The following is a 27,212-nucleotide window of genomic DNA, read 5'->3' on the forward strand; positions in this document are numbered from 1 at the left end:
CAGCGTTATTCACAATAGCCAAGACTTGGAAGCAACCTAAGTGCCCATCAAGGGACGAATGGATAAGGAAGATGTGGTATATATACACAATGGAATACTACTCAGCCATAAGAAACGATGAAATCCAGCCATTTGTGACAACATGGATGGACATTGAGGGTATAATGCAAAGTGAAATAAGTCAGAGGGAGAAGGTCAAATACTGTATGATTGCCTTCATTAAGTAGTAGATAATAACAACAATAAACAAACACATAGAGACAGAGATTGGATTGGTGGTTACCAGAGGTGAAGGGTGGAGGGAGGAGGGTGAATGAGATAATTCGGTACATGTGTGTGGTGATGGATTGTATTTAGTATTTTGGTGGTGAACATGATGTAATCTATGCAGAAATAGAAGTACAATGATGTACACCTGAAATTTTTACAATGTTATAAACCAATGTTACTGCAATAAACAAAAAAATAAAAAAAACAAAAAACTTGAGTGGAAGAGAAATACCAAAAAAATAAAAAATAAATAAAATAAAATATTAAAAAAAAAACCAACAACAACAACAAAAAAAAAACAAAAGCTTGGGCCGGCTCCGTGGCTTAGCGGTTAAGTTCGCGCGCTCTGATGCTGGCGGCCCGGGTTCGGATCCCAGGCGCGCCCCGAGGCACCACATCTCCGTCCAACCCGAGGCCGGGTCCCGCGTACAGCAACTAGAAGGATGTGAACCCACGACATGCAACTATCTACTGGGGCTTTGGGGGGAAAAAATGAATAAATAAAATCTTTAAAAAAAAAAAAAAAAAAAAGCTTGTTACAGAAATTTCAACTGAATTTTATTTTATTCTTATGGAGGAACTAATACTGGGCTTGTAGGTCAGGAAATCCTTACTTTGATCCACTTCTGCCTGTAATCTGCTGTATGACTTTGAGAAAATAACTCCTCCAACCCTTGATTTCCTCATCTATGTATTAAAGGAACTTGACAGTGCCCCTACAATACCTTTGGGTTGTAACAATTTTGAAATGCACTTTTGAAAATTGAGGGGCTTTTACCCACTTGGGAAAGTTAAATGCAAGTCTATTATGAAATTCGTAAAACAAGCTAAAAAGGGAAAAATCTAGTTGTTTGTTTTATATCAAACTCTACATATAAAAAGACTAATTTTCCCTAATCTAGTAATCTATTATTTTGCAACCATGTTAATAAATTGCATCTATTCTATATTAAAATGAACCTATGTTAAGTCAAGAACTTAGTCAAGCTGTCTATATATATGTGTAGAGCATATGTATATATTTGAGCAATTCCTAAAATAATGAATCAATTCAGTTGAATCGTAAGTTATATTAACTTACTACTTGATTGTCATAGAAAAAAATGAATTTACTTTCCAAACGTCTCCCATTTTAACTATTTTGATAATATTTTTAAAATTCTATTTAGCTTGGTAATATATGTCACTCATATCTTATGCAGTTGGTAAAGAAGGATAAAACTATAAAAGCAACATTACCTGTAATTTCTCTTTTCATTGGTAGACTACTTGGACAGGAAGCACTTGTAAGTCCCATATTAACTGGTGAAATTCCCTGCTCACCACTATACACATCCAAAATACTTCCAGATAACTTCAGAGGAAAAAGGAAGAAAAGATCAATCAAACCTTCTGTAGACATTGATATATTTTGTTGTATATTTTAAATTTGCCACTTTACTAACAATAATTTGTAATATATAGCATTTAGTTTTAAACAAGAGATGAGTATGCATTAACTTTTTTAAATCATTATGGGTTGCTTTTAGATAAGATATGTTGAAAAAAACTTTTTGTATTTCAGCAAAAAGAGAAATTAGTTCACTCATGAAGGAAAATTCTCATCAATATTTACAAAGTTATGGAAGTTTGATCCAGCACATTATCTGGTTATAAATGAATAAGATTAAAAATACCCTTTTGGACAAAAATCAATATACATATTAGCAAAGCTGGAAAGTTCATTGTGTATCATAAGTTAGGTATAATGGTTGAACATTTTGGAAACCTTCTTAATACCATCAGTGCTACCAGCAACACACAGTCAGGAGGTGTTTTACACTGTTAATTAAGTGAGAAACTTCCTTCCTGGAAGGCATACTTTTTCTCATTGTACACTTAATGTTCTGGATTATTATAAATATCCCAGCTGGTAACTAAAAGTAGCCTAAAACTACTTTTGCCTCTAGTGGATATAGGGTACATCTAATTATAGCAATACTGCAATTCTTAAAGAACTTCTTGGGAACAGTTTTTCAGAAAGCTAAGATGCTTTATACACAATTCAAAATTGTACCAATTTGTTATTTAAAATATGCTTATTGACTTATCTCCAAAGAAAATTAAATGTAAATAATATCCATAATTTAAGTTAATATTCATTATTCCATAAAAAGCCACATTTAAAATGTAGAATTTGAACGTTTAAAATATTTCCATTCTGGGGCCTGCCTGATGGCGCAAGCGGTTAAGTGCGCGCGTTCCACTGTGGCAGCCCGGGGTTCGCCAGTTTGGATCCCCAGCGTGCAGCAACACACCGCTTGTCAAACCATGCTGTGGTGGCATCCCATATAAAGTGGAGGAAGATGGGCATGGATGTTAGCCCAGGGCCAGTCTTCCTCAGCAAAAAAAGAGGAAGATTGGCAGATGTTAGCTCAGGGCCAATCTTCCTCACAAAAAAAAATAATAATAAAATAAAATATTTCCATTCTAAGTATCTTTATTTCATTTCTGGGCAGTAATAAGTAGCAACTTTTTTCTTTCCTTGAGGTCTAGAAAAAATACAAATAATCAAACAACGCCATAGCCAGATTATTATGGAGATTTTAACTTCCCTTTCCCACTTTTTGTAAAACTCCAGTTCAGACTGAGGGCGTTTGTTTTTTTTTTTCCTGAGGGAGTTTTTTTGATACTTATAAAATCAGACTGGAAATAAATGTGAAGAAAGGACATCTGAGGACCAAAATTAGTTTCTGACATAATAATCCATTAAACTATATGATATAAATATTGTATATTTCACAGGGAAGAAAACTTTAAAAATACAGTGGAAATCAGGCTAATATGAAAGTATATATGCATATCAGTAAGGACACTATAGACTGCATATGGTATTTTAATGTATATTTTCATATATTTGTTCTTTTCATTATTTACTCTATAAGGACTCCTCATCTCTATTTTATATAAACTCATTGTTTTAAAAAGTATTTTTACTTCTTGGATCTTGGAAGGGAGCTACTTAAGTAGAGTATTTATTCCTTCTCAATTTCCTCATCTGAAAAATAGCGACAAAGTTGATGAAATTGGAGAGATGGTGAGTGTTAGTATCAGAACAATACAATTAGGAAGAAATCCTAAAAGCAGATATTTCCCTAATGTGTGGGTCATTTAGTCATATTTGTAAAAGTATAAAGTTTCCAAGATATTTTTTGAAAACTCTGTTGATTATAAACTAAGGCATCACTAACCTGAATTGTACATTTCCACTGTGCCTTTGAGAAACATAATGGACGTGCTGAACAAAAAGACAGGGAGTAAGAAAGAAGGAACTAGGGAAATGGCACTTTTCTCTGAAGAGCTTGAATTCAGATGGATTTCAATGCAGCAGTGGCAAATTGCAGAAATGTTTAAGAAGAAAAGGAACCATATTACATACACTCTGCAACAATAAAGTGATGGGTTCCTAACTATAGCATTTCACTGGGCCCATATTACTTGCTCAGACTATACCAAATGTGTTTTTCCTTAGAAATAGGGCTAGAATTCTGATAATGAATCTAATCCTGTATAACTATAGCTACATTACATCTTCTCCCGACCTTGGTTATTGTCTAATTTATGCCCTGAAGCACAATGATTAATATCCTATTTAATTTTATGCTGTAGGTACTACTCTATTTCATGTAAAGGGCTAATCACTTTTTGAACATCATTAGACAATTGGCTTCAATTTAGAAGTATGTAATACACTTCATGTAATCTAAAGTGCATTTTCTCCATTAAAAGATAGAAGACTACAATGTTAGTGAAAATTTAAAGATTACACACACATCTGAAAGGGCCTACAAAGCAAAATTATACCTACTTTTGTCAAAAGTATAAGTGACTTAGATAATAAGATCTAGGTCTTTATTTTGCAGTTTAGTAGGAACTGGCTAGGTATTTTATGAAGAAATATTTATTATTCTGGTTAAAAGAACAGAAAGCAAAGTCTTTGACATAACAGTAGGAGAACATATTATTATTAACAACCAAAATTTTAAAGACATATAATAAAGAATTTATCATAAAATCTTTCCAACAAGATACAACATATTCCTCAAGACAATACTTCTTTTTTTCTTTCAATACTTCAAGATAATACTACATATACAAAAACGTGCACTCCTCATCTGAGAAGTTCCTTTATGTGAGGAGTGATTGACAGTGGTTCCTGGTGTCTGAGATTCTCTACCCTAGATTTATTCACATCTCCACTACTAAGATCATAGAGACTGAAATGGGTGGGGATGTGACCTTCTCACATGTATACAGCCTCTCACAGTAGTGGATATTCCTGAAGATAATGAACTCACAGGTCAAAATATAAAAACATTTGAGGAAAATAACTATTTCACAAGTAAAACAACATGCAGTGTTAGAAGTAACATCAAAAGCAAAAATAAAAAATCACATGAAACCAAGTTTCTTAAATTAGCCTAATGTACATTCTAAAAGAAATAAAGATATTTATAATATAAAATAACAACAAGTAAACATAAAAATGGCCAAATTGATCAAGCAGAAATAGGAGGTATGAAAATATAATACTCGAAAAAAAGAAAACTATAGAATGGAAAAAATAGCATAATGGATACACTAAGAAAAGAATAAAGGAATTAGCAAATTATAAAAGCAAATTAATCTCTCAAGAGGATGAATAAAAGAACCAAGAAATAGAACATATGAAAGAAAATCTAATCTGTATAGAGGATAGAATTATTAGAAATAAAATATAGATATGGGGAGTCTCAGAGAGAGAAAAATAAAATTGGAAGGAAGAAAATATTTTAAGAAATAGTGGAGATACATTTCTGGGAATTAACACCAAATAAAAACCTAAAGGCTTTTATTTTATCTTATTTTATCATTATTTTATTTTTATTTAAAAATCAAAGAACCTATAGAATGCCAAAGAAGAAAAATAGGAAAAGCCTACATTTAGACACATTATAGTTAAATTCAAGAATATACAATGACAAGGAGAAAAATCTAAAAGCCTAAAGAGAAAAAGAGAAGATTACGTCCAAAGGACAGGAATCTGATTAACATAAGATTTTTCAATGGCAAAATTGGATGAAAGAAGAAAGTGAATCAGTATTTTTTAAATGTTGAAAGAAAAGAACTTAAAACACAAAGTTTTATATCCAGCCCAAATGTCATTCACATATGAGGCCATGATAAAAACATTCTTAGAGGCATAAAATGCTTAGGAATGTTTACCAACAAAGACAAACATTGAAAACAGTTTTGGATGAAGTCCCTAAATAGAATGAGATATTTAAAAGATATGCTTCAAAAATATAAAATAAAAATAATCAAATATCTTGGTAAAGTGGTTGTAGTCATAAAAAGAAGAAGGGAATCAAGACCAAAGACAAAGTGAAATATATCACCATTTAACTCAGTATTAAAGTCTAGATAATATCAGTATGATTGGGTTGCTGTAGTAAAGAAACCAAAGAATGTGAAAGTGGTAAAAATGTACTAAGGAGAAATATATTAAAATATGGGACACACAAATAATAAATTAAGATGAGAGAAACAGTTGAAAATATATAAATAATAATAATCAGTGTAAATAGGGGAAACTCCTCAGCTAAAATGTTGACAGTTTGGGTAAGAACACAGTATTTAGATATATGTAGCTTACAAGAGACATACCTACATAGTAAAAAGACACACAAGGTTGAAAGTTAAAGGGCGGAAAAAGATACATCCAGCAAACAATAACCATAGGAAAACTGACGTAGCTGTATTAACATCAGAGAAAACAGGCTTTCAAATTATAAAAATTATTAGGGTTAGAGAGAGTCACTATAAAATAATAAAGAATTCAATTCTTCAAAAGGCACTGCAATTATGAGCATGAATGTACCTAATAAAATAATTTCAAAATATGTGACACAAAATGTTTTGAACTACAAGGAGAAATCAATAAATCCACCAATGTAGTGAGATATTTCAACACACTTCTCCCAATTTTTGAAAAGTCAAGCAGACAAAAAATGATCAGTAATGTTATAGATTTGAACAATAAAACTAAAATTGTGGCCTAATAGACATGTATGTAGTTCTATGTCTAAAAATTAGAGAATACACAGATTTCCCAAGTACATATGGAACATATAAAATATTGATTATGTATTCAGCCAAAAAAACCTTCAACACATTTCATAGAGTCCCTGATTTCCCAAATATTTGGAAACTTTTTAAATGACTGAAGAGTAACGTCAAAATCACACTGGAATTTAAAAAAAGTGAAAGATACCAAAACACACATAAAGCAACTTCTGGGACACAGTAAAGCAGTGCTTTGAAGGAAATTTATACCTGTTAAATAAAAATATGATAAACATAGGTAAAATTTTAAAATTTGATAAATGTATAATTTTCAAAAAGTTAGAAAAACTACCAAATAAACCCAAAGAAAGTAGAATAGCTAATAAAATAAATCAGTCAAAAACAATACAAGAGAAGACCCACAAGGCAGAGTTTTTTTCTTTAATTAACAAACTTGACATGCTTCTGGCAAGACATTAAAAAGGAGGAAGACTAAATAAATAATATTCTAAATTAAAGGAGGCTATAACTACACTACACGTTGAGATTTAAAAGATAATAACCTTTCCCCCTAGGATTAGGAACAAGCAAGACCAGGATACTTGCTTTCACCACTTCTATTCAACATAGTAATAGAAGTTCTAGCCAGTGCAATTAGGCAAGAAGACAAAACAAAAGTCATCCAAGTTGGAAAAGAATAAGTAAAATGATCTTTGTTCAGAAATGACATGGTCTTATATTTAGAAAACTATGAGACTACACACACACACACAAAGCTATTAGAGCTAATAAATGAAGTCGGCAAAGTAGCAGGATACAAAATCAATGTGCAAAAGTAAATTGCATCTTTATACACTAACAATAAACAATCTGAAAAGGAAATTAAAGCAATTCAATTTACAATATCAAAAAGAATAACATAAAATAAATTTACCCAAGGAAGAAAAGACTTGTACTCTGAAAACTAAAAAATATTGCTTAAAAAAATTTAAAAAGACATAAATAAATGGAAACACATCCCATATTCTTTCATGAGAAGACTTAATATTGTTAAGATGACAATACTACCCAAAGCAATCTACAGATTCAATTCAAATCCCTATTAAAATCCTAACAGTGGTTTTTGCAGAAATAGGAAAACCCATACTAAAATTCATATGGAATCTCGAGCCACCCTGACAAGCAAAAACAACCTTGAAAAAGAAAAACAAAGTTGGAAGACTCACATTTCCAGAATTCAAAACTTACTACACAGCATCAGTAATCAAAACAGCATGGTACTGGCATAAAGACAGACGTATAGACTAATGGAGTGGAATAGACAGCCTGGAAATGTAACTCTCAAATACACGGTCAAATGATTTTTGACAAAGGTGCCAAGACCCTTCAATGGAGAAAGGATGGTTTTTTCAACAAATGATCTTGCGAAAGCTGGATATCCACACGTGAAAGATTGAAGTTGGACCCTTATCTTACACAACATGCAAAAATCACTCAAAATGGACCAAAGACGTAAACATAAGAACTAAAACTATAACACTCCTAGAAGAAAACATAGGGGAAGATCTCCATGATATTGGGTTTGGCTATGACTTTTTGGATGTGATGTCAAAGCACAGGCAACGACAATAACAAAATAGGTAAACTGGACTTCATCAAAATTTAAAACTTTTGTACATCAAAGAACACTAGCGAAAGAGTGAAAGGACAACCCACAGACTGTGAGGAATTATTTGCAAATCATATATCTGTTAAGAGATTAATATCCAGGCTATATTAAAGAAAACTCCTACAACTCAACAACAACAACAAAAACAACCCGATTAAAAAATGGGCAAAGGATTTGAACAGACATTTCTCCAAAAAAAGATATACAAATGGCAAGTAAGGACATGAAAAGGTGCCCATAGCATTAGTAATTAGGGAAATGTAAATTAAAACCACACTGTGATACCACTTCATGCTCATTAAGTTGCCTATTATCAAAAGAAAGGAAAATAAGTGTTGGTGAGGATATGGAGAAATTGGAACCCTGCTACATTGCTGCTGAGAATATGAAATGGTGCAGCTATTGTGGAAAACAGTATGACAGTTCCTCAAAGTTAAACATAAAGTTACCATATGACCAGCAATTCCCCACCTCTAGGTATATACCAAAAAGATTTAAAAGCAGAAACTCAACCAGATACTTGCACTCCAATGTTCATAGAAGCATTATTCACAATAGCCAAAAGGTGGAAACAACCCAAATGTCCATCAACAGATAAAAAGATAAATAAAATGTGGTATACACATCTAATGGAGTAGTATGCAGCCTTAAAAAGGAATAAAATTTTGATACATGCTACAACGCATATGACTCTTGTACATTATGATAAGTGAAATAAACCAGACATAAAAGGGCAAATATTATATGAGTCCACTTATACGAGGTATCTAGAACAGTCATTCATACAGGCAGAAAAGAGAATAGAGGTGACGAGGGTCTGGCGGGTAGGGGAAAATGGGTGGCTATTGTTTAATGGGTGCAGAGTTTCTGTTTGGGATAATGAAAAAGGTCTGAAAATGGGTAGGTGATGGTTACACAACATTGTAAATCTATGTAATGCCACTGAATTGTACACGTTTAGAACAGTGAATTTTATGTTACATATATTTTGCCGCAATGAAAAAGATAATAAGAGATACTACCTGTAATTATTTGCCGATGATTGTGAATGCTTAGACAAAGTACATAAATTTCTAAAAAAATATTATTTAGTAGAACTGACTAAAAAAGTAATTAATAGATCGATCAGTCTTATGATTACTGAAGAAATCAAAACAAACTTTAAATATATTCCACAAAAAAATATCTGTAATAGATGGTTTTATGGGCAAAAGTGTCACATTTTCAAGAAATATATCATCTCAATTTTGTACAAACATTTCCAGACAACAGAGACGAGAGAGAATATGTCCCGATTCACTGAGACTGAAACCATACAAAGACATTATAAGAAAGAAAAATTATACCCATTTCACTCATGACTGTAAATCTTAAGCAAAATATTTCTAGCAATTTGAGACCAAGAGAATATAAACAAGATAATTTGCCATAGTTAAGTTTGGTTTCCCACAAATATGTTTTATGATGTTAAAAGAGAAAAACAAATCTATGATCATCTCAATAGTTTCAGAAAAAGTATCTGATAAAATTCAATCCCATTTACAACAAAATTCTTAGTTTTTGAGAAGATAACTTTTCATGACTCTAGAAAAATATAGTTTTGCCTATGTTTAAAATCAGTGCTGTGCTATGAGAAAATAAAATCTTGGTCCAAAATTATTGTAGAAACATCTAAGTAAACTATGAAAATGTTCATATATTCATTTATTCTTATCAGGCCACACATAGTAAAGGACAACATAAATAATCTGACCTAAATTCCACATTAATTTTTCCCAACCCCTTCCCTCTCCATATACTATGTCCAACCTATCACCCAGTTATGACACTTTTTTCTTTTAAGTTCTTTATCAGTCTGAATTTTCTTCTCTATTCTCATATCTCAAGATTCTCAGAGCCCTAGGCCTAAATTATGTCCCTCCATCCCTCTCAATTAATTCCCAACTGCTCCTCTCAGACCAATTCATGTTTTAAAAATATAACTGTCTTCTGATCTCTCCCAGCTCAAAAATCTAAAATCGAAAATCTCTCCCCTTTAACTCATATATTAAGCTCAAACTCTTGCATCTAGCTTTCTAAATCTCATTAAATGGCCTCACATTATCTAGTCAACATTATTTACCACTACTCTCCAGTTCTGAAAAATATCTCATCGCCACATACATATACACAATGCCATGGCTTCCAAAAGTAGATTTCAGACTCCAATGGGAGGGCGGGGGTGGGAGGAAAGAGTGTTGCCACAAGGAACCTATGAATCCACATTGCGGAATTTTTTTAAAAAATTAATAAAATGCAAACATTATCATAACATATATACTCTGTCGTAGATAGCTGTTTACTTGTTATATACCAGGTATTAAGCTACGCATGTTTGATAATAATAACAAATAACAGTATCTCAAGTAATCTTTATAACACCTCAGTGGGGTAAGTATCATAATTCCCATTGTAAATATAAAATAATTAAAACCTTGCAAAATTAAGTAATTATCTCAAGATCATATAGTTGCATAACTAGTGGGCTTGGGATACAGAACTAGGTCTGTCTAACACAAAGGCTGGATTCTTTACTACCTAACCTATTGTGGAAGGGTCCTTCCCTTAACACTTTTAAAGGTAAGTGTTTTGAATACTCAAAAAACTTGGAAGCCATTGAACTATATTTTTCTGTTTTATTCTGTCACATTGCTGTTTTCTACACCTCAAATGGCCTCACTCCTTAAGTATCAAAAACCATCTACTCTCAACTTAACTTCCAAACCACCTCCAACACTCTCCCTCATGGCAGCCTGGTTTATTTTTCTCTTCACCAAAACACTATAGGACTAATAAAGCTGGCCATAAATTTAATAATTTAATTTTTATTTATTGTTTTACCTGTCTTCACTTATATTTACTCAGCAAGAGAGAGGGCACCATAGTATATACTCACCATGTTCCTGAAAATTGATTATTTATCTAAAACCCTAAGAATTTTCTGGAGATACATGTCTGTGTGTGTATATGTATACATATATATAATATATGTATATATTTATATATTATATGTATTATATATATTATGTATGTGTTTGTGGTGTATGTGTGATATATCTATCTCCTAGAAAATCTCATTATAAATACAAAAAATGAAATAAAATCTTTTATTTATATATATTTATGTGGTTACGTATTATATTTCCAGATAATTTTTCAGTATAAATACTAAAAGGAAAAAATAACCCTAAACCTTACATATATATGTGTATGTGTTATATCTATATATCTATACCTATATCACATATTTAGTGTGAGTTTCATGGGAAACTGAGGGGAAATTTTGAGTTGTTTGGATTTGTATTTTGCTTTTTGAGAAGACTTTCATTATGAACCTCAAATGCAAAAATGAGCATGAGACTATTAGACAGAATAACCGTAGACATAAAAAGAAGATAAACTTCAGGCGTAAAGAGTGAGCACTGTGGGGAACATATACCACACAATGTATGCATACACAATAAAGTGGTATTTAAAACATTATTTCTTTCCTTTTGTGTATTTATTCATTTAAATGCAATAAACTAGATTTTTCCAGTTTTAGGACACACACAGTTGATCTCCCTCTGACTTTATTTTATCTGCTAAAGCATGGCTATGGGTTTTGAATGACAAACATTGAACAGAGAAGTCCCTCTGAGTTATTATTATTATTATTATTATTATTATTATTGTTATATTATGAATGAATAAAAATAATGCATTGGGCGGGAGTGGGAGATCCCTTGTCCTTGGCAGCTGGCTTATAACTCGAATAGAAAAGATAAAATACAAAACATAGAATGGTAACTTACAAATACTTGTGCATCACACACTTTATATGCATATGACCTATTTAGTACTAAATTAATAAAAACAGTTATTAATTTAATGTAAACACTGCAACAAATAATCAGTGGAACCCTCACTTTTTGATTAAAAAGTCACAATAAAACATTATTTTTAACAATGTTTTCACTAAATAGACTATAAAAATATTTTTACTATAGTCAGAGCACTAAAAACTATCTTGTAGGTCAACAAGCTTGTCAATACAGCAGATTATATATTATGCGTTTCAAAGCTCAATTTCTACATATCTTATTTTATTGACTACTAGCTTATAAAGTTTAAATTCAGTATTTAAGGTGGTTTTATCTCTAAACATTGAAAGAATTCCAAAATGCACTTGCTCACCAGTTTTAACTTGGAAGTGTCTATAACCTTCACAATAGCAATAGTTTTCTCTTTCTCCTTCATCATTTTCTTTTCCTTAAACTTGTAAACAATAACCAAGAGAGTCATGCAGAAACTTCTGCACTAAGGTGAACTTTGGTTCTTCCTTGGACTTTAAGACTAATCTCGTCTAGACTGTGATTGACAAAAGCTTTCTTGTTGAAGTTGTGTAGTCCTTTCAAGCTCCAACCAAGCACAGGGGTTTGTTAATATTTACTCAGTCCTCGTCTCTGGAATGGTCTTGAACTATAATAGTTTACTGAGATTGCCAAATGCCACCAGCATTTAGGCACCTGGTTGAAAAATACCCGTCTATGATAAAAGAATGAGTTACTATGCACAACCACAGTTCTGAAATGAAGGGGTCAAACTAATACCAATGGGTGGAAATTATAGGGAGACAGATCTAAACTCAGAGGCTAAACAATTATTCAGCTTGAGTGGGGCAGAGGATCAGCCCAAGGTCCCTTCAGATTCTAAGATTCCACGGTTCTATAAATGGCTTCCTTCTTAGGCTGCTGGCACAGCAGAGTGGGTAGGATTGTTGCATTCAGTGTCATACAGGACTGGATTCAAACTCCTACCCTGCAACTCACTAACTGTATGAACTTGAGTAAGTTACTGAACGTGTCTAAGCCTCTTTCCTCATTTGTAAAATGACAACAGGTGGTAATAGTCTCTATCTCATAGGTTGGTTGTGGTGATTAAATTTTTCACAAAAAGTGTTTTGCACAATCCTCGTCATGTAGCAAGTATCCAAGGCATAGTAGCTACTATTATCATTGTTCTTACCCTTACTGCTGCTGCTTTTCTTGCCATTAAAAAAATCCTAAATAGTAATGTATAATGGGAAAATTTCTTTCGATATCATGTGTGAATTTTAGATTATTTCTCGAATATGCATTTGCTGAGCACCTATCATGTGCTGGGCATTGTGCTGGGCGAGAGAACAGAATAATGAACAGGTCACTGTTCTGGGCTCCAGGACACAGCAGTGAACAAGACGGACAAAATCACTATCTTCAAGGAGTTTACATTTTAGGGATAGGAGTACACAACAAATAGATAAATAAAATAATAAATAAGATGATTTTTGTTACTCTAATCATAAGACTTTGATTTAGGGAGTGATGGGGGGGTCTTTTAGCAAAGGAGATTGTGGAAGGCTCTCTGACAAGGTGATAACTGACTAAAGATCTGAAGCATAAAGAGGCAGTCATGCAAAGATCTGAGACAAAAGTATTCCAACCCCAAAAAAGGAAGTTTAATGGTCCTACCGTGATAATATGCGTGTCATGTTCAAGGAGCAGGAAGAAGGCTATCAAGGCCAGAGATTAAAGTTAAAGAAAAGTGCTGACTATGGTAAAGTGTCTGGATTACTTTCTGAGGATTTCAGGAAGTGAATAGAATGTTAAGCAAGGAGAAACAGGATCTGATTTTTGCTTTGTGAAGATCATCTGGCTGCTGTGTGAAGAACAGCTGTAAGGCGGCAAGAAGTAGCAGGGAAGTTAGATTGGAGTCTGTTTCTGAAGTTCAAGTGAGAGATGATGGTAGCCTGGAAAAGAGTTTTAGTAGAGGAGATGATAACGAAGCCGTGAGATTCAGGAAATCTTGGCTGCTGATTAAAAGGGCATACTGATAGATGTGGGAGTATGGGAGTAAGAAAGAGAAGAGAAAAATGACTCTTTTTTGGTTCTAGATGAACCAAAAGCAGATTTGGGGCGGGGGTGCAAAAGCTTCTTTTTAGTCATTGTAAGTTTGAGATGTCTGTTAAAAGCACAAAACGTGTCAAGCAAGCAGCAGGATATTTGAGTCTGGCATATAGAGGAGATGTCCAGCTGGAGATGGGTTGGGATCACCTATAAGGTATATAGATACACGAGAAAAGACGGCTGAAGACTGAGCCTTGGGACATTTTAGCATTTAGACATCTGTTTTAGAGGAGAAAGAACCTGCAAGGTGGGTGGAAAAACAGAAAGTATGGTGCCCAGAAGCCCATATTGTGCTTCAAGAAGGAGGGAGTGGTCTACCATGGCAAATGCCACTGAAAAGCCAAGTCAGATGAGAAGGGAGAATTTACTATTGGCTTCTGCATTGGTTGGTTTTAAGAGCTCTTTTAGAATTATGAAGACAAAAGCTCTATTAGAGAGTAGAGAATGGGAGGTGAGGAAATGGAGGCAGGGAGAAAATGGAAGTAGAGAGTTTTAGGTGGGTAAGGGAGTTGTGAAATGACATGGTAGTTAGAAAGGAAATGTGCTCAAAAGGAATTTGGTTTGTTTTGATTTTCAGGGAGTGTTATTAAAGACTAATGTAATGCTGATATTAATAATCCAATAGATCAGAATATGCCGATTATATACGAAAAGAAAGAGCTATTTAGAGAAGGAAATTCCTTGGGAAGGTAAGAATGAGTGGGATCCAGGACACAAGTGGTGAGGCTGGCTTTAAATTATGGGCTGGGACAATTATTCTATTGTAATAGAAGGGATGGCAGAAAAAAATGAAAATAGATGCAAGTGGTTTAATAGAATTGGTGAACCAAAGCTAATGCGTAAATCCTAATCTGATTGCATATATTTTCTCTCTAAAATATGCTGTGAAAGAGAAATCAGCTGAGGAATGGAGAATGGATGGGGAATTATGGAAATTTGAGGAGAGAAAGTATAAAAGAGTTATCTCAATTAATGGGACTTTTCACTAGGGAATAGCTGTAGTATTGTCTGGTAGTAGTGAAAGCCCCTGTGAAATTTTGGTGATATATTTGAGTTGAGTATAATGACTAATGTGGTGAAATATTAGCCCCTCAGCTGCTTGGGTTAAGATGCAGAGTAAGATGAGAAATGAGTTGGGTTGCGGTTTTGCTGGGAAAGTAAAATGAAGGAAAATGGGGACATGTTAAGAGTGTTTGCAAGAGAATTAGTTACAGTGTTTGAGCAAGGACATTAGACAGGTTAAGGAATAAATTTCCAAAATGTTGTGAGTGGGAAGTAATAGCCACTGAAAACAGTGATAGAGTCCATTGATTTGGAGTCTCCACAAGTTTGAACAATTGGTGAAGTAAGAGCACTAGAGTGGGTACACCGAAAAAATAGAATATAATGGTCAAAATGTGTGAAATAAAAATGTTATGAGATAGAGGAATTGGCGATAACAAGATCTAAGATATCATCATGTGAGGAGATGACTAAATAGGGAGGAGAAAAATATCATTGACATTAAAGAGATTGAGAAACTGAGAGGTCGAGGTGTTAATGCAAGAATGACCAATTGGGCTGAATATTCCTTGCACTTGGGCTCTTTTCAGTCCAGTTTACATAGTTGTTGCAATAAGAGCTAATTGACAGGTGACTAACTCTCTTGATCAAATAGAATTGAGAGGTAGCTTCTGCTTAACTATTCAGAGTCTAGTCACTAATCACTGAACATTCACTTCTGGGTCAGAAATACCTGGGCTAAATTGGTCCATGAAAACCTTGAACTACTTCACTCAACCTGGATAAATTTGAAGAACCATCACAAGTGGTCCAAGCTTCCCCTCAGCAGCTTCCAAGTTTCCCACCCACAGAAGTTATAACATGACATTTAGTTAAGCCTATGTGCAGTGGTCCTTGGATAAATCTTAGCTAAGTGACATCCAAGGTTTTCTGCTTAGGCTCCAGCCAGGGAGCCCCAAAGTGACTAATAGCCCACCCAATAGATCGCCCCTGAGACTTCACATATTTCTCTGAGAACAAGAGAAAATATATGTAAAATAATTAGAAAAGTACCTGCCATATAGAGGTGAGAAACCAATAATAATTATTACTATTGATAAATATTCTCACTTTTGAAGCTTACCATAATGGATATCTGTTGGTTGAGCGTCTCTAGAATTCATTCACATTTATTTTGGTAAAAATGCCTATTCTCCTGGTTCTCACTCTTAGTCTAGGTAATTTGTTGTGTAGGGCTGCTCAATCCACAGCCCTAGGGTGGGCCCAAGACCCAGAGAAATTGGCTTAGGGATAGATATATGAAAGAACTTGCTCCAATAAGAATTATCCCAAGAATTGAACTGGAACTAAGGAGAAAAGGAAGCTGTCCTTCTCTTAGGTTGACAAGCCTGGCCAAATGTATTCATTAGGATGCATTTGGTTATGACAATCAAAAAATCCTGACACAACTAGCTTATAAAATAAAGGAAAAAAAATTTACATAATGTGAAATCCTTAGGTAAAGAATTCTCCAGGGGCATATAAGCAGCATTTCTTTGCATTTCTCTTGGCTTTTCCTTTCCTTTTCTTTTGTTTATCCTTAGTTTATTTACCTTCTGAGCCACAAAATGACTACATAAGTCACATTGTCTTACAACATCATGGAGAGGCAAAAATCTTCTCTTTCTTGGGTTTCTTTTAAAGACTGAAGAAAATTCCTGGAAGGCCCCAGTAACCTGCTCAACATGCCAGAATTGCAAGACAAGCGCATGCTTAAAACAATCTCTGATGAGGGAAATGGGGCCACCAGGGTTGGCTTAAATTAATCAGAAACTTCCTCCTTCTTGTGAAGGAGTGAATGTCTGAAAAAAAAAACTGGGTTAGCAAGAAAGAACTGTGTGCACAGCTAGGAATGTGCTATGATAGTGTCTGCTCAGCAGCTGAGAGTAAAGCCAGCACAGAAGAAAACAAAAGCAAAGTTTTATGGAGGAATGTCTACATACAATATTACTTAGGAATTTTTAGATGACGTGAACCAACAAATTCCTTTCATTCTTAAGCCCCAAATGAGCTAGGTTCCACCATCTGCAGCCAAAAGTTCCCTAGCTAATGTGCTTACTCAAAGCATTCCTCTGAATCAAACAGGTCTTTATTTTTATCCACATGAACTATAAAAATTCTTTTCTTTAATAGTTTTTTATATAGTTTCCTACCTCTGTTCTACCAGCCATTCTGATATATTCTCTTTTTTTCTCACTGCTGCCTTGTCTTATGTTGTTCTCTTGACTTGCTACTTTTCTGCCTTCATATCTTCCTCTTAAAATCTTAACCACCTTTCATAAATATATTTCAAACATCATCTTTTCATAAAGCATTTCCCAAAAAATCTCAATTTAACATGGTTTCTCCCTCAAACTCCAGAGCAACACTCTGACGAGCATTTAAAATATACACCTGTAGTCTAGCAAGATTTAATATAAAAACAGCCTTGGAGACTAATATTTTTATTATTCTCTTAATGCAGAAGAAAGCAAAGCAAAGAGAGTTTAAGTGACTTACCCACTGTCTAGATTAGGACCTGGGTTTAACACCAAGATCCGCACTCTTTCCCTCCTGCCTCTCAGGTGGGCCACACTGCCCTGCCCCACTGTCAAGTGGCCTCATGACTTGTGAATTGTGTCTCAATTTTTAGTTTCCTATGGTGTATGTATTATGCTTTGCACATAATAAATATTTGGTTAATTGAACTGCTTGGTTTTATATGTAGACCTAGATTGATCAATGATTGCTAATGGGTCAACAGCAGGTATTTCTTTATATAACTACAGATAGGCCAGTAGTATCTATCTTTTTAAAAGTACATTCTGTATATCAAAAGCAAATTCAGGATGGCTATTGCCACCAATTTGTACTGAGTAAGCCATTCTATGCAGCCTCTACAAAACAAGTAAGATAATCTGACAAAGAGAACGTTTCAATATATAATTTCAATGAAGTAAGTACCACATTCAAGAGAGAGAAGATTGTGGGAAATTAATGTCATTTCCTCAAACCCAGAAGTTGAATACCGGTTAAGAAAATTGTATACTCATGCTATGAAATTAGACAGGCAGAAATTAGCATTAATAACATATTTATCTAGAAAATTGGTTAGATTTCATCTCACTATACTGCTTGAAATCTGAAGACAAGAGGTAGAAAGAATTGTCGCTCCCTTCTAAACAAAAAGTCTGTAAAAAACACAAAGTTTTAAACCTCATTTGATCTTTGTCAGATAATACCAGTATTAGTGACTCGTTATAAAGTAGAGGTCCTGCATACCATAGAAGTGGAAGAAAGAGATATTTCTCTTTTTAGATAGTCTATTTGGGAATTAATAAAGAAAAAAGGGGTGCTTTCTCCAATTTTTTCTTAAGGTCTTAAATTTAAGAGGTCCATCATTAACATAGACCTGCCCATTGATTTGCTGATAAAAAGTATCCACACTATGCATTATATTCAGAATTCACTTTCTTTAAGTGAAATGTTTAAAGTAGCAATTCAATTATAATCTTTCATATTTTTTCTCATGTTTTCTAAAAGATCTAAAACCATAAACAAACAAACCCAAAATAACCCTTCAAAATGTGTGGAAAGAGCTTGCACACCCTATACAGATAACATTTTTAGTAATTAACAAATGAACAATGAGAAGACAACAGCAATCAAATAGGAGATATCATCCCTTCATTACATAATATCCCAGGAATTTGTGATAGATAGGTAGGTAGGTAGGTAGGTAGGTAGATAGGTAGATAGATAGATGATAGATAGATAGGATAGTACAAGCCCTATCATCTATCTTCCTCAATAACATTATAGAATCTTTTTCCTGCACCAATAAATATTTTCTAATATTCCTCTGTGATCTTGTGTCTGTTCCAAAAGTACAGAAGAAAGCACCATTTGCTAATCAAATAAATTTCTTTTTTATCATCAGCAGCTATTATGTATTTCGTTCTAATTGACCTCCTCAGGTCTGGAAACACTTACTGTTCTTTGCATTAGCAGAGGAGAGTCTGTTCCTTCCTCTTTAAAACTTGATTCCATACCGATTATATCCTCAATAACGTCCTCCATCTAGCAAAATATAATACATTTAGAATACTGCACGTAATGATAAAGGTTGTACTTCAGCCTGAATTTAGAAAGAAACATTTCAGCAATCTTTAAAAGTATTTTTTAGCATATATAAATTAAGGTTATAGGTGTATCAAAACCCAGAATATTTTAGAACGTAAAATGAAGTACTCCTGACACCCCTTGCCCTGTGCTGCTTTTCCTTGCCTTTGCTTCCACCGCTGGCAGGTGGTGGCTGGGCACATTGCCCTGGGCTGGTCCCTTGGAAATCAGTATCTATATAAACCAAGTGGTTACCACGATGTACCTCAAGCCAGACCCCATGTACTTAACATGTAGAGAGATGACTTCCTACAAACTTTATTTTTCTTTTAAAATGTTCTGATTGCATCTTACAGGTAGATATCCAAACATCAGTGGTTGAACTTTAGCTGATTAGTCCACATGGATACAACTACATGTAAACATATTATCCAACTTTCCCTAATGACCAATAACAATAACAGCAATAATAACAACAACAATGATAATCATAGACACTTGAAACATTAAAAGTGACAGTGCAGCAGATGTGCCAGGCACTGTTCTATGTGCTCTGCATACATCAGCTCATTTACTCTTCACAACAATCCTATGAGGTGGATACCGTCATTATCTCCATTGCACAGATGAGGAAACTCAGAGAAAAAGAAATTCAATAACTTGCTCCAGATTATATAGCTAGTGAGTAACAGAGGCAGGATTGAAATCCTGGAAATCGGGCTCTGTAGTCCTAATTTAAATCAGCTTTCTACTCCCTTTCTCAACTCCTTTCTAAAATAGTCTTCCTTCTTTTCTATACATTAGCTGGAGGAGATTTAAAAACCTTACATTTTTAAAATAGCATGCTTGCCCCCCTTTTCTTCTCTCTCTTCTCTAGCTCTAGCTCTCTTCTCTCCCATCATATTCTCTGTAGTGAAATTTTAAATATGATGTAAACTCAAAGATCATGAGAATGCTGAATTTATATAACTGTAGTACTCTGAATTTCCCAAGATGTGCAGAAACAGCCAGGAGTAAATTCTGGAAGAGATATAAAATTATTTTATGATTATGTTAATGTTATTTTCTAAGCAAGATTTCTGAGAACCTTATAAAATCAAATGTTCAAAGACTTCTACAAAGATACTTCCAAAGGTGATATGCCAAAAAAATTGGAACACTATTCATATATTAATTTAACAATATTTATTGAGCGATATTTGTTGCAAGACCTTGTTGTAGGTACTGGAGCTATAAAAGCAAACAGCACAAAGTCTCTGCCCTCATGGAGCTCAAACTCTATTGAGGAAATAGACAATAAACAGCTTCATAACAAACAGTGGTCTGAAGAAATTAAAGCAGGTAGGTGGATAGAGTTTAATGGGAATGAGTGTTATTTTAGAAAATGGTCAGAAAAGGATTTACCAATATTTGAACAGAGACATGAATAAGATGGAGAAGGATAGTCCTTGGAAAGGAAGCAGAAAATAAGACTGTAAGGTAGGAATAAACTCAGAGTGTACGAGAAAGAGTGAGAGGGCCAATGGGAATGGAGCGGAGTGAGCAAGGGCAAGAGAGATTTGAGATAAAGCTGAAAAGTAAGCAAGGAACTTACATTGTACAACCCTTTGGACCAATGGAGTCCAACAAAAATTTCTGCAATAATGGGAACATCCTATGTCTGTACTATTCAATACAGTAGCAAGTTACCACATATGGCTACTGAGCACTTGAAATGTAGCTAGTATAACTGAGGAACTAAATTTTTTCTTTCATTCAATTTTTGAAGATTGCGTTGAATTTGAATTAATTTAAAATTAAATTCAAAGAGCCACATGTGGCTAGTGGGTACCATATCCAAAAGTGTAGCCAGAGGCCATGGTCTGGACTTTAGATGTAATTCTGTGTGCATTGAGAGATCTTTAAAGGATCTAGGATAATACATATGCATGTTTTGTATCTTTTGGTTTGTCCAGTCTCTGAAGGTTTTAAAGTACATTATTGATTGTTACTAAACTCAAATTTTAATTTCACTATATTTCTTTCATTCACATTCCGCCATTAAATGGACAACAAATTTACACTGAACAGATGTGAAGAAGACCGAAGGGAAGAAGGATACTAATTATGCATAATTTATGGTAAATGCTTTTCTTTGGGGTACTTCTGATAGTTTCAGTAAAATTACACGTAAGTCATTTATCCCTTTTCTTTCTGGAAGCTTACATTATAAATGATCCAGTCTTTTGAATCTCTAATTTTTCCCTCTTGCCTATAAACATGCTTAGGTTTCTCCTCTTCCAGAAGGAAATCTTTCTTTCCTATATATGAATGTTCTTCCTTCTTGGAGGCTCTGCTTTTGCCTTCAACACCTCCATCCCTCGTTTCTGTCGTCTACATACAAGACTATATATTTCTCTAATTTATTGAAGATATTGGTTCTTCCATTATCCTAAATTGATTTTAAGAGTTAAAATTTGCTTCACAGCTTCCAGGAATCTTCATAATTAATCACTACAGAATCCAGTTGTTACTTTAAAAAAGACAACAAACACAACATTTTATATCAGATGAAACAGAATTAAAAGATTAGACAAAAGAATTACAAGTCAGCGTAATAAGTACTTCAGAGTGATAAATGAAATGAAATACAAAGAAGGAATAAATTCTTTTGACTAAAATCAAAATGGAGGTAATAGGCATAGAGAGGATGAGGTTCAAGGACAAAGGAATGCACATTGCACCTAAAAACGTCTACAGCAACAACAGTCAGCATTGTATGGCAAAATAATGCTGAATATTTTAGCTCAGCCCTCTCAAAATCATGAATCTGAATTTAGCCTTTTCTTTACCTATTCTCCAGCCCATGCCTTGGATCTTCTCATCCTCTAAACTGCTTCATTTCTGAAATCTTAAATTCCATTATCTCACTCATTAAATGCAATCTTCCTTTAGATCCAGTCTAGACGCTGTGGCAGATCAACTGAACAATTTTCACTTTATGACCCTCTATGCCTTTGCCCTAGTATCTTTCTTCCCAACCATCCCAAACATACCAGGAGTTTAATCTCTTCATCTCCTGTTAACTCTGAATTCAAGGTAGAATGCTTTCTGCCAACCATCCTACCAAAATTCCTTTTGTTGCTATTTTCTTTGACTGCCAAATTCAATAGATATTTATCAGTCCATATTTTATTGGACTCAGCTGCTACATTTGAGCATGTGGATCATTCCTTCCATTTTTAAACTAACTCTATCTTTGGCTTCAGGGACACCACACTCTCCTGGTTATCCTTATACTTTACCTTCACGGCCCCTCTCCTCTGACTACCCCTTAAATGTTGGTGATCTCCTCAATCCTACCCTTGGCTCACCACTCTCTTCTCTATATTCATGTTCTCCAGCTCTCTTTCTCATTCAAGTTTTCTAGTACCACCTACATGCTGACAACTCTCAAATCTCTTCCTCTGGTCTAGATTCTTTCTCCTCAAGGCAAACCAACATCTCCGTATGATGCTCTCACAGATACCTCAGCTCTAACGTGTTCTAATCAACTCCATCACCTCTCACTGTGTTATGGAAATAACCTGCCCTCCCTCCAGGCTTTTTCCACCACACAGCTGACAGAGCGATATTAAAGTCAAATCTGATTATGCCACCCCAGCCCTCACAAGAGAAAGCCCTTCAAGGATTTGATGTTGCTTAACATGGAGTGTCAGCCTTTCTGTGATTTGTCTGTTACCTACTTCTCTGGTGTCACCTTTTACCACCATGTGCCTCTCATTTTTGCTCACCTCATGCTGTTTCCCATCTCTATTCTTTGCTTATGCTATCTCACCTGGCCAAATGCCCTACTAGCCATCATCCTCGAAGTCTTACTATTGATATACTTCTGATAAGAACAGCACTTCTGTGCTCCTATTATCCCATTGCCCTTTCTACATAATATTATAATTATTTGCTTACTTTTTTTCTCCTCCCCTCAACTTGGAGCTCCTAGAGGGTACAGTGGATAAGAAAAATAAGATAATAAATAATTAAAATGTATCATGAGCTGTGAAAATGCTATAAGTACAATTTCTATCCATATGATATAGGTGTTACTATGTAAAGTCAGAGAATAGGCACCTAATCCACACAGAGAACCACCAGGAAAAGCACCTTAGATAAGAAACCTGAAATGAATTTTGAAGAGTGAGTTGGAATTATCTAGACGAATGGTAGAGATTGAATGAGTAGTTGATAAAGAAAGGATATAAGAAGAGAGAACCTGGCCACCATGAGAATTACTAGTGAACTCCTATGGCTAAAGCACAGAGCAACCTGGGGATGCCAAATGATAAGTTTGTGTCAGGAGGCGAGGGTTAGGTGTAGAAGGGTCCTGTGTGCCATGAGTACAAATTTGGATTTTATCCCAGAAAGACACATGCTATTAAGTGCTTCTTTTGATTTTATATTTTGTTGCCTTGGAGACCTTCAATCACCAAGTTACTCCTAATTCCAACCCCTAAATACTGAATCTAAAGATGTTCTCACAGACTTACTCTGTGGCAGCCATGATTTCTGGGATCTTCTTTGAATTAACGCAATGTTCCCTGCTGTCACGGGAGGACAAGCTTAGTAGAAAGAAACACAAAAAGATGGCAACTGCCACCATCTCCTGAGCCCCCACTCTGTCCTTGTATGAGGAACTTTAAAAATGGAAGCATTAAAACAACTCTTCAAGGTGTAGAATTGTTGGTGAGAGAGCATAAGGGTTCAGACCACACAGCTAGCAAGTAGTGGTTCTAATCCCCTGCTGTCTGACCTTAAAGACCGCACACCTTCTGCTTTGTGTCATGGACTCCTAGCACCAATCAGAGAATATTAGGAAATTGCAAGAACTTAGGATACACCCTAGCCATTAAAGATAACAAGACTGTGAATGATGGCAGTATGTGAAAACGTGCACTCGATAAGTCAAATTCAAAGTGAACACACACTGATTAAAAATATAACTGACAATAAAATTATGATTAAATGGACATTAATGATGGAAGAGACTTCTACATACATAGTTTAAAGTACAATGGTTAAAAAAGTGGAAAAAATTTTATGTGTAGTCAGTGTGTACATTGCTCCTAGCCCACTATACCTCTTGGGGATTTCAACCTTTCCCAGCCATGCAACTCCCTTTGACTGATACCACTTGAAGGACCACTAAGATCACGTAAATTTCCTTTATAATGCACAAATTTATTATAAAGGAAAAGGTAAGCTGTGTGCCTTAGGAATAAAAATATTTACTAAGAAAAATCGAAAAAACTGATATATGTTACTTATTCTTTCTTATTTTTTAGAAAACATATTTCATAAGATACACAATAAGATCATTTTCTGGGTTTTGCCTAGAATTGAGTGGCATATGTATATCATTTTGGATTTTTTTCCCTTTAGAAATCAATCTCCCACACAATAAAGTGAACTTTGGAAGAAGGTGGTTCTAAGATAAATTGTATTGGGTGAGCTCTAATATTTACTGTGCAGATGATTTTTATCCTAAATATATTTTTATGATCCTCATAGAGTGAAGAGAGAACCTAGTTCTATATTCATCTTTTTGTGTGTGAAAAATTCTTTATATATCCACTACTGAAAAATTTAAGCAAAACGCATGTAGAGATTTATGCTCAGATTTGGATTTCAAGTCCTTCTTTGTGGTTGTTTTATATTTCATTAAACAATCTAACAGATCCTTGTTCTTTTCCCTTTTCCAGACTAACATAAAACTTGTAAAAAAAGAATCTTCCTCTATCATTTGGAATTCAACTAATGGGATACTGAGCATTACTCTTTTGTACCTGGAGGCTACAGACTTAATAGCTAAAAAGCAGCGACCTGAAATCAGTAATAAGCACCAGAAATGTAGATTGGGAGATTAAACCTGGGAGATCAGAGGACCATGGCTCCATCTAACAAATCAAATGGAAAAAAAGAAAAAGACAAGACAAGAAATCTCAGTTATTAATGTAGTTTTTCTGCATTGAGAAATTAAAGGAAATCTTTTTCTCAGTTCTAGTTATTCCCAGTTCTATTCATATTTCAGTATTTTTTAAAGGTGCATTTACAAGCAAATCATCATAAATATAAACTCCACTAGGATAGACACTCTTATTCGTTTTGCATCCTCAACACCTGTAAATTTCCATTATTTAGTAAATGGTAGGCAAGTATTAGTTGAAAATAGAAATAAATGAATAGATAATTGATAGTAAAAAATCCAGATATAACTCCATAAAATATTAAGTGCAAGAAGACTATAGTCTTATTCTAATGAACATTTCTAGGGCACGTATTTACTGCTATTTAAACGACTTCTGCCTGTTTTATTTTAATGGGTATCTAAGATAATATAACTATCGATAAATATTTTAACTAAAGTTACCAGAAAATCTTTACAATTAAAGCTAAATCTTCTTAACATCAGATGTCTCTTAATGTTAGAGGCCATTTGACTCACATTAATACATAACTGAAATGAATACTAAAAATGGATTGTTATATTTTATTATGCATAGTAATTAATATAGGTATTATTAATTATTAAAAATTAATAAAGACAACCCTTTTGTGAACTGAATTTGCATTTGGAATGTGTACTATAAAAATGTCAACTTCAATTTCTTTAATAGTGTTTTTTTCCCAAAAACTGATTATATATTTTTATAAGCAGCCATTAGACATACATGCCATTCCGCATTGTCATCTTCTTTCCTAAGACTTAGCAACTTTGTGAGCGGATTTCCAGTGAAGCCAGTGTCACTCTCGGGCGACAGGTGTCCATGCTGTACCAGAAGTGCACTGCTTGGGGTTGGAGGGTGTGACCGTTTAAGAGTCTGGTTGACAATCTGGTGGTCAAGGGTCATGAAGGGTTTTACTTGCTGCCTCTGGACTTTCTGTAGCTGAGTCCTCGCAGGACTTTCCAAGTGTGCTGAGACCTACAAAACAGAAAACAAACAAATGCAACGTGTAGCATCATCTGGTAAATCAGAGTTCCACTTTCAACAATTGAATTATGACAATAAACACACTATAATGTCTAGTTTCTCTCAAATTTACAGTCTATGCTTCTGTCATAATTTACATAAGATGTTAATGGATGATAATTTTTAAGAAGTAATTTAAACTTTACTAAAGTATTTTAAATGCTAACCAAATTTTTAGGAATAGCCCCCAAAATAACATGCCACTGAAACAAAATTTGGAAAAAATATATATAAACAGCAATACATTTTGAGAGGCGTAAAATAACATAAGAAAAACACAGCCGATTCACTGTTACTAGTGATTTTTATGTAATACGTATTTCTTGGATTCCTTTATATTACATATAAATATTCCGTGGGATATAATCACCACTATTTTTTACCAAGAATTTTAAAAAATTATCCTTGAAGGAACAGAAACTAGAAATATATATTAATATATTAATTAATTAATATTAGCATGTTAATTAATATATTAATATTAAGTGTGATGCTTTATGGGTGGTGAAAATCTAGGTGATTTTTTTTTCACTTTTCTATGTTTTCCAAGATTTCTATACTGAGCTTATTTTTAAACCCTTCCATATTCTTACTTTATAATAATAATAATTTGGTAGAGTGATTGTGAAATGACAGAAAGAAACAGTCAGAGAAAGATCTAACCAGGGTCATGTGCTAACTAAACTGTCCAGTATTTTGAAATCCTTTTTTCAAAACATAAACTTAAAGTTCTGGCCATCTTCAATCTAGTCATCACAGTTAACGATTTATTTGTATAAGAACAATTTTAAACATTTCAAGCTTTCGTATTAAAAACCTCTGAAAATAGTACTGCCTGCCAGTTCTCTTTATATTTACTATGCTAGGATTTGGCTTCTAATACATTTTCCTCAAGTGGCCTATATATTAACCTATTTAATATTTCCCTCATGTTAAACAATAGTAAAGATTGCTGTACAGCGCTTATTTTTCCTTTTATATCAGTTACATAAACTACTCCTTAAATCCCTTAACATGCATTAGCCCAGATAAATAGCCTTTACAGAGTATTTTGCATTTAAATTAGCTGGTTTGGGG

The 27,212-nt window shown here is 34.1% G+C and overlaps 1 protein-coding gene across 3 annotated transcripts in view; it reads right to left on the reverse strand.

Moving 5' to 3' along the window:
• Window positions 1-27,212, reverse strand: part of TFEC (transcription factor EC) — a 71,644-nt gene that overhangs the window by 17,855 nt on the left and 26,577 nt on the right. For 2 of the 3 annotated variants that reach the window (XM_004418786.3, XM_087429859.1), the window contains exons 2-4: window positions 25,836-26,087; window positions 19,003-19,089; window positions 1,510-1,624 (exon numbers count right to left, since the gene is read on the reverse strand). In XM_004418786.3, coding sequence (XP_004418843.1) covers window positions 1,510-1,624; window positions 19,003-19,089; window positions 25,836-26,015 — 382 coding nt within the window. In that variant the 5' untranslated portion in view covers window positions 26,016-26,087. The remainder of the gene's footprint in view (window positions 1-1,509; window positions 1,625-19,002; window positions 19,090-25,835; window positions 26,088-27,212) is intronic. The other variant, XM_087429865.1, reaches the window with a different exon arrangement.

The sequence above is a fragment of the Ceratotherium simum genome, chromosome 1 (genome assembly GCF_057802395.1).
Source record: "Ceratotherium simum simum isolate JZ-2026a chromosome 1, ASM5780239v1, whole genome shotgun sequence".
In the NCBI taxonomy this organism is placed as follows: Eukaryota; Metazoa; Chordata; class Mammalia; order Perissodactyla; family Rhinocerotidae; genus Ceratotherium; species Ceratotherium simum.